We start from the raw sequence: 12,592 nt of genomic DNA, 5'->3' as shown, positions 1-12,592 counted from the left end.
CTTTCATATTCTCAATGAGTCTTTGTCATGTGAAATATTCTTAGCTGAATTAGATCATTAACTGTCTTTGCTTTGTAGTTTGTGCTCATAAATCAGTTGATTTTGGTACCATCATTTTTGTCAGCTCAGAGCTTCAAAACTGAGGAAGCATGTTGGTTTTGTTGTTTTAGGGGTTTTCTTTTTGTTTCTTTCTACCTCTTATCTGGTTCTCAGGCGTTCGTTAATATGAAGAATTGAATCATGAGCTGAAAGTTGACTGTAAAGAACTTTACATTAATTCTGCAATGCAAAAGTGTTTTATCTCCACTCGCTCTGAAGTCAGGTCTTGACAGCGTCAGCACTAAAAACTTCCACAGCTTATGCAGTATTTCTGTTGCAATTCATGTTCCTTACAGACCAGCGAAGACTTTGCAAAAACCATGTGTCTCTTGTGCAAGATGTGGAAAGAAATTCAGGGAGAAGGTTAGTAACTCCAATTTTTACCTTGCTCAGAAACAGTATTCTAGCTGCATAAATTGTTAGCTAATGCACAAGAAGTCTCCAAATATGATAAATGTTAGAAGACTAGTGTTCTATAAAAGTCTGCCTGGCCATTGGACGAATGTCTGTGAATGACCCTCTACATGTGGTCTGCATCCTTATCTCGTGGGAGTCATTGTCTTAATTTGGTATCTAACATCTTGAAAATATGTTAATAGAAAGAACTTTTACATCATACCTCGAGACATTTTAGTTTGTTATTTTGCAGTGTGAACTTTTAAATTTTACAAGCAGAATTGTTGCCCACAATATGCTACACTCTTTCCTTGCATAAGAGAACATTGTTTGCTCTTGTTGAGGTCATGAAAGCAATGTCAGTAATCTATGTTGCTGATCCATAAAGCAACCATGCACATAAACCTGAAGAGTGTTCTAGTGGTGATATAGGAATGTTGTTTGTTAAGTTTGCCTGTGTAACCAGATACAGGGCTCAGTTTATTGCTGGATGAATTTTTAAAGTTATGATCACACTTGTTACTCACACTAACCACATTATTCTGCACTGTTGTTTAGTTTCCATTGAAGTGTTAAAAAGTGCATCGTAGTGGATTCCTTATAGACATTCAGACAGTTGTATCTTGTTTAAGGACAATTTTCTGAGCAGCTATGAGGATCAAACATGGGTTTCTGACAGTTTGCTATCCTAAAACAAAGATTCAAGCATAAGGATTCAAGCGAAGGTCAGCGGTTGTTCCAGCCTTGCAGCCGAACTCTGGCATCAATACATGAGCCGACCTTCATAATGTCGTTGATTTATAAAATTAGTATATAGTTTTGTTATTTTCTTACAAGTGAAGTTGAAAGTCCAGTCCAAGTAGAAAGAAATGACTATGTGTATAAAAAATTAATTATTCGTTTGAAACGAAATTATGAAACTGTAGATATTAAGCTCCACATGTAGAGATTCCTCCTCCTTTAAAGAAGCCGCACGTCCAATGAACTCCGGCTTGTCCCTTTCTTCCTTGTCCCCATCCTTTCGATAACTAAAAGCATGTATGGTATGTAGAAGCTCATACTTCCTTTTTCAATTCTAACGTTGTATTGGCGGCGACCACAAATTGATGGCTCCTACAAGCAAAAGAAATATTAGCGATATGTAACATACATATACATACATATACAAATTGATGGCTCCTACAAGCAAAAGAAATATTAGCGATATGTAACATACATATACATAAATAAAGCTTTCGCATGTGTACACATCCACTCACACGTAAATGAAATACACATATAATAACAAAGCTTATGCACACGTGCAAGCACACACTCATACACATATACATTGGCCGCATATTAATGAATGTTAAAATTGACGCAATGGCTTGGGATAGGGGTTGGTAGGCGGGCGATCTCCATTTTGATTGTCAATAACATCAACCTCGAAAAGAGAGAAACCACTTATACGTAAGTCAAAGCGCAACACGGTGACATCATGAAACGCCAAAATCAGACCCAGTCTAGAGCAGTAGCGGAGCTACGTGCTGGCTGGCATAGGCCTCTTCCCACGCCAGCCCAATAAAGCTCCATGTGAAAAGGAGCTTCACATGCGGAGCTTCAAGGCATGTTTTGGCAGTTGCCCATGCTAGAATTGGGTCGCGCCCCACCGTTTTCCTCTGCCTCCAGCCCGCTTTCTGTTATGCTCCAGCCTCCAGGCGAGGTTACTGCAAGCATCTCGTTCAGGGATTTTCGAGAATTCTAAGCCAACACTGAAATCGTTGGCGGCAAGCCGCGGGGTAAATGTACGAGAGTCTGGCATTTAATCGCTTCCGTCTCCTCCGCCTCTGCTGCTTCTGACTCCTGCTTTTTTGTTTCTTTTCTTAACTATTAGTGAAAAATTAAGAAGAAGCGGTGAATCTGATAGCAGTAGCACTTAACGTATAGGATTTTCCTGTAATGAATTTCAGTTTTCAAATTTGTCTAATTTATGAAGGATTTTTGTTTGGCGATCTAATCGCACTTGAGGAATGAGGAGATCAAAGCTTCGCCAAACATCCCTCAATGTTTGTTTATTTTTACATTAATATCTTTAAATATTTGCTTTGTTCTATATGTGAGTGCCCCTTAGTATGTGAAAATCTATGAATGAGTGCCCCCCTCCAAAAAACTTGTCTCGCTCCGCCACTGGTCTGGAGCCCACACGTTCCTATTCTTTTTAAACTTTTCTCGGGGGGCCGCGTTCTACTTGGATCGAATCTCGTTCAATAGTTATAGTTCAGCATGTGCTGAACTGTTTTGAAGTAAGGATCTCCTGGTAATCAAAGCAGTTTGTGAATCTGCCCATTTGGTGAATCGGCCGAGTCACCGGTTCAACCGAATCAAGTCTGGCTCAAAATAGGAAGGTTACTTTTTCATGAGATTCTTGCCCAGAAAGTGTACAATAAAGTGAAGATTTTAAAATAATTGCAAAAAATAATTCATTAATCAGATCGGAGGTTTACAGCTCACTTTTCCCGTACCATTTGCAGTGCACGCGTGGGTAATGGGGGCCCACGAAGACAGGCTACGCCAATAATCAATCGAATCCCCGTTGAAAAATACTACAACATCTCAACCGTTGAGTCTCAAGATTCAAATTCACTACACTTATTAGGCGCTCAGATTTATTTGCTACCTAAGTCCAATCTTTTCTTTCTTGTTTTCATAATGCAGGGACTTGGTTAATCTATGGGTTAGTGAAAGTTTGGTCGTCAGTTCAATTTTCATGGGTGCTATTTTAGTATGTATATATGTACATACATGACATTCTAGTTAAAAAGTATGTTGTTTTCCACCTAAGTTATGAAGCAGCTCGCTCATAGTAAAAAGACGTCTATAGCTATACTGGCATATGGATTGCATTAGAGAGTCTATTGTTAGAGTGTGAGACTGATTTATATTTAATATAATATTCATGGATCAAGGGTTCGAGGGTAGGATCCCAGAAGCAAAAATTATGATAGTAAGAAAATACCGCGACCAAACGAACCAATTAAAACAGATCCTTCCTTTTCTTCATTGAAGATCATGTACATCCAAGTTTCAAGCTTCAAGAGTAGGCCAACTGTTTATTCATATCGCCATTGGGAACCGACTCTTCAATTTATACGCTATGATGAACATGACACCGTCGTATTTATACATACAGGTTGGCACAGAGAGAGAGAGATCTAGAGAGAGAAGCATGTGGTCAAAGTGGGGACATGGAGCTGACGTGGGGAGGGACCCCATATCCATCTTTCTGATCCACCCGTACGTCCCAGCCATTAATCCTGACCTGCATTAATGAAGCAGAATCCATTATCACTATCTTTCTTTCTGCATTATTCAAAAGAGAAACAAAAAAAAAAAAAGATTTTTGTTTATTAAACTCGATTTTTTTGGCGTTAATTATTGCTGGATTATTGATGACATACAAGTACCCTAGAGGTCTTGCTAATTATGCGTTTCAGTCGCGGAAGCTAAAAACGGCAACTTTTTAAATTTCAAACTTTCACGAGATTTCGATTTACTGAATTCTTTTCTTTATTTTAATTCAAACAAAATATGAGACAAACCAAACTGATAGCATTGAAGCACAATAAAAATTAAAACCCTCGTTTTCGTTTTGGACATGGAAAGCTCTTTCAAAAAAATTCTTTTCTTTTTGTGCAATATTAGCGATAGTATATACGATCAATTTGCTGTGACGGCAAAGTATTGCAGTACTTTGTGACATGATTGATCGTTAATTTGTTGCTAATTAAACAATATATCAAAAGGTTTTTGTGTTTTTCTTTTAGCAAATTAAGTTTTGCTTACAATGCAATTAATTAGTACGTTTGCATATCGGCGGAGCCACATGCATGTGGGCTTGTGCTGGCAGTTGCCCACACAAGTCAGCAAGTTTTCAACTCAGATATGACTGGACCCCGGTCCAGCTATACCGGTGTCCCCGCTACACCCTGGTCAGTGCCCTGCTTGAGTTGGCTCTTTTCTCATAGCTTAAATTACACCTTCAGGTACATAATATCCAGGGGCGGAGCTAGGATTTTTTTTACGCTCGGGCCAAAACGATTTGTGGGTCGGGTCAAGAGAAGCAACTAAGAGTGATGGGTTGAGCCAAACTAAAAAAAAAAATTATTTTTTTAATATAATTTTTTTTTTCCGGTGCTCACTCGGACCATGGCCCGGGCGGGCCCCCCTCCCTCCGCCCCTGATAATATCCCAAGTTGTTGCTACTGCATGCTTCAGGAGCGGTGCCAAGAATTTTTTTGTCGAATGAGCCGGACTATAGTTTCAAAATTTTAACAGGGCCAAAATAGAAATTTTTAAATTTTTTATATATATTAAACTAAATTTTTTTAGATTTACATATAAAATTTTTAAAGTTTTAAAATCCGAAGTGGAAGGGGGGAGGGGGGCATACCCCTCAGCCAAAAATTTCTACCTTCGCCACTACATAAATATCACCGATCTACAAATCACGGGATAATTGTGGTTCTTTGTAAAGATATCAACTCTGGAACCACACCAAATTTATCAGTCTTGACTTATGATCCGGATTCAAAGATCTTATTATGAAAATATCAAATCTGTTATTCTCTAAGTATGTGAATGTCTCCATTAACTAAAGAAAATATGCCCTTACTGCAATATTCAATTTCATGGCTTCTAAGTTCCTTCAAGCCCTTTCCTGGAGCATGTTTTATAAGCAAATCCAAATACAAAGTAGGCACAACTTGAAATTCTTGGTAAGTAGTAAGCCTCAAGGCATATAATTCTTCATCTCCTTCAACTTGAAAGTCTTTATAAGCACTATGCATCGTTATTATAAGTGTTTTATACTTTAAAATAATTAATTTTTAAAAAAGTTTTTATTGGAAGTCGGCGAAAAATAACAGGCGCGGCACGTGTCAAGCTGCGCATCTACTCAATCATGGCATCCAACTTGGAATGGGACCCAATGCAGACAAGGTTCCTGCTGGACCCCAATTCACCATGCAAATGGAAATGGCAACCAACAAAGGTAACTCAGCAAGAAGATGATGCGCTTTATCTCTGTGATTTGATTGCTTACCTGATGTGCTCCACTAGCTCCAATGTTCTTGTTGAAATCATGGATAGAGCTTGCTGCTGATAATTTCATTGACAAAAACTGAAAGCCCAAGAAGAAAAATGAAACGAATCAAACTAATGTTTCAAAACTTTTCTCAGTTTTCAAGAGGCAGTTCATGTGATCAGTCCTTTTCTTACTTCAATTTGGTTTTGCAACGACTGCACGTAGTTTATTATCTCATCCAACATGACTGCCATGCCCATTGCCTGTCAAAGAAGGAAAATGAACCGTTAGATGCCAGGGTTGAATCCCGGGGCCATTTGGCGTTAGGAAAGTGACCAATGAATTTATCTCTAAGATTGAGCAGATTTATGGGACATTTGAATAATTGTTCCATGAATTTATCTCAATCTTTGTAATAGATTTATGAAACATTCACATACTATTCCCAACGCCCGCCATAGAGATCTTATATGATAAAAGAAAATGCCCAAACTATATCCGATCCACGAGCAACCCTTGTTAATACCATTAATTTTGTTTTCCAATTTTCTATTGTAAGCCAAGCATTTTCTCTCCTGACTATAATTAAAGAATGGGTCAACTTTGAATTTCCTTGTAGGGGCCACAATTTTTTCTGAAAAAACTATCAAAGAGAAATCTTTTATTAACTTCAACAGTCTTGGAAGAGATGTCTCGATCACTCTAGGTTTGAGCACCATCTTTTGAACCCTATTCCAGCTATGTTTTGAATTATTGGATAGTGGCAGCGTATATTTCCATTCATGCATTTTTCCGAAAGCTTAAGGCTCATATCAGAAAATTTGGGACATTCGATGTTTGTTTTTGGGATTAAAGAAAGAAAAAGTTCATCCCCAAAGCCAAACAGGAATTCAAAATTTTATTTTGCTGAAATGATTGAGTGAATTGAATAATGTAAGAGTAAACAAAGATCAAGAGGTACGACGTTATTTGTGGAAGAAAAATTTGAAGGAGACTCTTACCTTGTAGCATCCTGGAACAAGGTCTTGTAAGCACCTCATTCTTTCATTGATCTTTTCTCTTCTTATCTGAAAAGCATATACACAATCGTTTGTATCAGCTTTTCCTCAGTTTTATTGTTAGTTATGCAAGATCCCCACCAACGGATCCATTTTTTTATGCAGAATATTTGTCACAAAAAGATAAATAAACACAAAAGTTATGTAACTGGCCATTTGAATTATGCTAGAATATACATATATATATCTGGTACCCTTTCAGCAATGCTGTGGCTATCTGTTGCTTGGCCCCTCCTGGCTCTGACATGGATAACTTCTTTTTGTTTCTCTGGTTCTTTACTATCGTCGGGTTCATCGTTTCCATTAGTTCTCTGTTTCATCTGCTTTCCTCTTTTTCCTCTACGTGAGTTCTGCAAGTATTTCCTATCACAGGTCAGTGATTCAAAGGAGAAAGAATAGAGCAGAATTAACGGTACCTAGAAGATATCTAATGAAAAAAAAAATGGATTGCGTATTTTGTCCCCCTTCTTGGAATCGCAGCTCAGCAAAAATTGCTGCAGAAAATGTCTGGGTGAAGAAAAAGTTCATAGAAAGATGCTTTTAAGAGCTTAGACAAGCCAAAAGAAAAATCAAGAACTTCACAGCGAAATGAGGCGACAATATATCTAGCAACTGTGATCATGATCTAATCAACTGAAGAGATGGTTATTTAAAAAGTTCTCAGGTTAAGGCACATGGGCTCCACATTCTGTAGTATCAGTGGCATAGTATATAGAATATCTTCACATAAACACCTTTGTGTTTAAAATATGATCCAAAAAGCTCCACCACCACCATCATGATCATCATAAAAGGGATGGAGTTCCTCATTCATGGTGTCTATGTTTGCTCAATCAACTTGTTTAATGGAACAGGAGAGAAACCCAAAAAAGTTAGAATGTTTCAATAAGAAAAAACTCACATCTTTTGCAGCAGTTTTGCGCTCCAAAGGCACTTCAGAACTGCTCTCAGGCACCAACGCCACCTTCCTCTTCCTCTGCTCTGAACATGGTTCTTGGAATCTGCTGCCGACGTCTCCGATCATTAATGCCGAATTTATTGAAGAATTGGTGCAGCGACTATCAGTATGAGCCAAAATTTTTGGGATTCCATCTTCCCGAACCACAGGATTGTCATTACAGTACAGAATCGTACTCATACTTGAGCAATCCGTGATCATCCCTTGTAGCTCCTGGTACTGATTCATGAACTCCATTTCTGCAAAAGGAAAGCAGGTGTTGTAGGCCAAAGCTGTCTCTGCCACACTTCTTGATCCAAATACAAACTCCTCCATGACTCTGGGATTTCTGCTCTTCAAATGGGTGTCACTCTGAGTTTGAAATTTTGAATAGAGCAGAAGAAGAGGAGAACATATGGTGAAATATTGAGGGATGCAACTGTGGCTTAAATAGAGGAAAATCTGAGGAGGAGCTGCAATAAAAGATTTTTCCCTCTACAATTTCTCTTCTCGGTTCCTTTTTGGTTGCTCAGCCCAAATGGAGGAACCTCATTGGTTGGGGGTCACTGCATTCTAACTCAGTATGGGATGTAATACAAAAGAATGGTATGTCTTTACTATATTGTACAGTGGATGTCAGGCCCAGTTTGCATACTGGTGGTTTTCAATGGCTGGTGGGCCCATGTGAAGCAGCATATCAAGATGCATGGCCCATCATCAGAAGTGCTAAATCTATGTGATCTGTACATGGATCACTGGTTGAAATCACCAAGTAAAAGTACTCCCCATCTTTTCTCATCCACATATTACTGCTCAATTAGTTGGTGCTCAATCTATTTATTCATGAAAAGCTTCTACTCTGTGGGTCATCACATAAATGTGAATTCATGTACATACTTCTTTCCTCTTTCTCATCCCTAATGCAGTTTCTTGTGCACATGTGCGCGCACGCATGCGAGCACACGTGCACATAATACCTTTTCTTTTTGGTGGGCAGAGAGCAGAAATTATCTCATAACATTGCATAGAGGCCCCCAACCAGTTGTCAGGAAGGTGGAGAACAATTACAGAATATGGCATAATGTCTGAGGATGTTTTGGCTTTGTTGGGGTTTTGAATATTTAAATGGCAACTCATAACTCTTAAGCATAAACTGGAAGGATTTTGTTGGATCTCAGATTGTCAATAAAAAAAAAAGTAAAGTGATGATAATGCTTATACTATGTTAGCTTTTTATTTTCACTTAAATCAGCCAAATCTGGGTTGACCATGCTCTAGTACAGAAAGTGGATTCTAGATATCTTTAGTTGTTCTTTGGACTCTCTTTTGTTTCTTTTTTTTTTTATTTGGGTATCTTTGATGTACTTCAGATCCATTATTTCTCACTGAATCAGTTTGATATATGGCCTCATATATACCCCTTTTGTGGAACTAGAAGTGCAATAGAAAACCCACCAAGATCCAGTCAGGACCAGGCCGGTCGATAACAAAGTGAGCTCGACCATGGCTTAGCTGCAAATTGAGATCAGATTACATTGAGATGGTCTCAGCCGGAGGTATAAACAGGTCAGATTCGCAGCATCTAAAAGAGGAACGAGACGGATTTTGGATCAAATTTGAGTCGGCCAAATAAATGCAAAGAGCCCCCAAATAACAGCTTGACCCACCCACACTTCTAGGCTCAACTGTGTCCACAAAGTTCAACTGTCCTATCCTTGGGTATTAGCATCACAATAATGTGGGACATGAAAGATATTTATTAAACCAAAAATACTTCATTCTCCTTTGGTCAAGAAAAATTTCATGTGTTCTTACATCTGTATGACCATTATCTGGCAACTTTCAAGAGGGTCATTTATCTCATCTTCTTCTTCTTTTTATAAAAATCCTCTTCCTAGAAAGTAAAACCCTAGTTTAATGTCAATACCCAAAAACATATACTAGCAGTGGCAGAGATACATGTGGGCTGGTGTGCACCACTGCGCATAGCAATTCACTAAGAATTTCACTGGAAGACTTAAAATTACGACATGATAACTCAAAAAAATTAATTACATCGGGTGCCCACACCAGACCTGGGTTGGTGACTCAAGTGCCGGTGGCCGGAAAATCCTGGCTCTAGAAGTCCTAGAGAACTCTTTAATTAACCATACTTGAGTGACCATGAGGGCTGAGAAAGCAATATTGAAGTTTTTTTTTTTTTCTTCACTTCATGTTGGATTATGTCAGGATATGCACCTCGACTATATATTGAATTCTTAGTACGAACTATTTTCGTTCTAGGTAACTTTTCTAGTGAAATTCATTAATTAATTGGCCGCAAATTTCAAGGAAGATTGGTGACGAAGAATGCGAATTTAAATAATTAGAAAGATACTTATTTGATTTTTGAAATTATTGTGAAAAGAACAACGCACGTTTCTTGTGAGGAATCGTTGTTTACATGCCACCACAAGTACTGTAGTTGCTTTTTTTTTCCTTTCCCCAAATCTACATTCAATATGAGCTCATATATAATTTCTCAATATGAACTCCGTACACCGAGTTAAGTGATGCTGGCTTTAAACCTTTCAAGTTAAAGGAGGAATAGAAGTTAATGGCCAGAAGGCGTGTCTTCTATTGCAACGTCAATTAAAGCAATGGGGAGATTTTTTTTTCCAAATAGACCAGGGAATAGAGATGAACCACCATATGTAGCGTGGCCGCCGTGTTCCAATGGCCATTTCTTCAGTCAATATTTGAGATTTGATCAAATGAGAATACACTGCAAGGTACGTGGTGAAATATTCCATAGGTAACTTCTTGAATTAAACCTGGCTTTTACCTGACATCCCAACTTCATATTGGGTAATATCTCAGTTAGATCGGAAACCAGTTGCAGAATTTTAACTGTGAAGTTAAAATGCACATGCATATAAATGTTCATTCAAGCATGCAAGGAAGAAAAAAAAATCTAAGTTGGCAAAATGGGAGTGGGCAGTTGTCCACACAAAAATTTATTTATTTGTTTAAGCAACTGTTTATTGACCTCATTCATTCTTTTGTACTGCCTCTTATTCATTCTATTATATATTTGAAGGGTCTAAAATGTTGTGTGTTAGTGCCCTCAATCAAAAATTTCTGGCTCTGCTGAACCTTTCGTCTCGATCGTGTCTAATGGTTATTTGCTGATAATGTGTAGGTTGAGTGTCCATGAAGTGTATGGTCCTAAACAATATTTTTCCTTTTCCTAAGACATGACAAACTATTTTCAAGGGTGAGACCTACTAGAATAGAATGCTGTCAATGCATTTCCCGGGTTGTTTGGCAAATGAAATGTTAACTAATATTGTCTCCATTTTCGGGGGCAGGTTTACGTAACGATAAAAATTGGAGCAGGTTCATAGAATAATATGTTTCAATTCCATTAACCAAACGACTCCTAAAGATCAGTGTTGGTTCCTAATAACTAAGAAGGACAGTCGGAACTTGGACTACATTATACATACAAATCATCCGATGGTAGAAAATAAAATGCATGCATGTGTAAAGGCAACAAGGAGACGGTGCACAATCGGATACGAAGGAAAACCATGCAAGCGATCGAGTGCTGAGAGTGGACCATTCCATGTATGACCTACAATATTGATTCGGGCCGGGCAATGTTTTCTACCTCTCATTAAATGCACAAAAGAACTTTACTTCAAGTTTTCCGTTGTCTATATAGACAAGGAAATCTTGGAAAAATGCACCAAAATTTTGGTTGGTAGCGAAAGGAAAAGAAAAGAACCTAAGTCTTTGATATTTTTCGGAACACGATGGTTTAACTCATAAAATGTATAATAAGGTATAAGAATCTCTGTCATGCATGTTTGCTATGAAATGGGACATAAATTGAAATATCAAGCTTCAATTAGTTAACCTTGGATGAAAACTTGGTTTGAAACTTCTTCTTTTTTTAAAAAAAAAAAAAATTGAACCCATTAGCTCAATTTGGGTAGATGGCAGCATAGGCTGAACATAGAGGGAAGTATGTTTTTGGCTAACAATGTAAGAAATTTAGATGCCGTTTTGACAATGCCGGGAAAAAAACTAAATGGTGTTTCTTGATTTATTGAGGTCGAAAACTTTTGGCGTGTTATGATCAAAGGATTGCCCTTAAATGCAAATTGGAGAAAAGAGCCTTCGTTGGGGACACCAATTGAAGAATGCCGTTTCCAGTAAGGTCTTTATAAAGATTGATTTGATGTTGCCTTTGTTGCACATACCTCTTGCGGTCTGTTTCCTGTGGACAAGAATCTCCTTTACATCCTTTGGTAAATTTAGCATGTCAGGGTCCTTTTCCAAGTGAAAGCAAATCCATATTGATTCATTGGGTAGGATTTTCTTTGACTTGGCGTCTTCGACGATGAACTCTCTCTCTTTCTCTCTCATTATTCAATTTTTTCAAATGTTCCTACAATCAAAATATACATGAATTAAAATTCTAGAAACAATAGCCCATCCCCCACCTGACAGTAGTGAAGCTATATATAGGCTGGGCGTGGGCAGTTATCCATGCTAACAACAAAATTTTTATTTATTTTACATATTTTTATATAAATTTCTTACCACTGTTTACTTATTTATATATGTTGTTCTCCTTAAAAAACAGAATTTATATAACAATGCCTTATAGCCAAAAATTCTGCCTCTGAATAACTTTTTGCTACCCATCTTCTTGCTGGGCCAAGATTTGAGATTTTTGTTGGCCAATTACATGGGAAGATGAATCAGACCTGAAACAGTGAAAAAATGCAAAATCTTCTTCCTAGATTTTGCTAGGTAAGACCTTAATGCATTCTTTAATTTGGGTTGTTAAAGACAGTAACACATGTATCGCACAATCATTTGTGGTCAAAACCGCCCACCGCTTCTCTCTGACATCTTTGATTATTGAGATGATGATCAAATTCAAGTTGGTCTTCATCAAGGGCCCATGCATGTTCCTGTGGGGCTTCAAATCCTCTGTGAGCTGTGGCAGATCCAACCCTCTGACAACTCCATCAAATGGGCACA

General features: G+C 38.0%; 1 protein-coding gene across 1 annotated transcript; it reads right to left on the bottom strand.

Annotated features, from left to right (window-relative positions):
• Window positions 1–3,512: 3,512 nt before the first annotated feature.
• LOC116263993 (transcription factor bHLH77-like) lies at window positions 3,513–8,013 on the bottom strand. The gene is made up of 6 exons (XM_031643862.2): window positions 7,520–8,013; window positions 6,813–6,968; window positions 6,562–6,627; window positions 5,755–5,823; window positions 5,579–5,656; window positions 3,513–3,796 (listed from the first exon to the last, which is right to left on the bottom strand). Exons 1-6 carry the CDS (start codon window positions 7,889–7,891, stop codon window positions 3,710–3,712), a joined length of 828 nt encoding a protein of 275 aa, XP_031499722.1. The 5' UTR covers window positions 7,892–8,013; the 3' UTR covers window positions 3,513–3,709.
• Between the last annotated feature and the right edge of the window lie 4,579 nt (window positions 8,014–12,592).

The sequence above is a fragment of the Nymphaea colorata genome, chromosome 11, assembly GCF_008831285.2.
Source record: "Nymphaea colorata isolate Beijing-Zhang1983 chromosome 11, ASM883128v2, whole genome shotgun sequence".
Taxonomy (NCBI): Eukaryota; Viridiplantae; Streptophyta; class Magnoliopsida; order Nymphaeales; family Nymphaeaceae; genus Nymphaea; species Nymphaea colorata.
The sequence above is the reverse complement of the archived record's forward strand: the minus strand, read 5'-3'. Positions and strand labels throughout refer to the sequence as shown.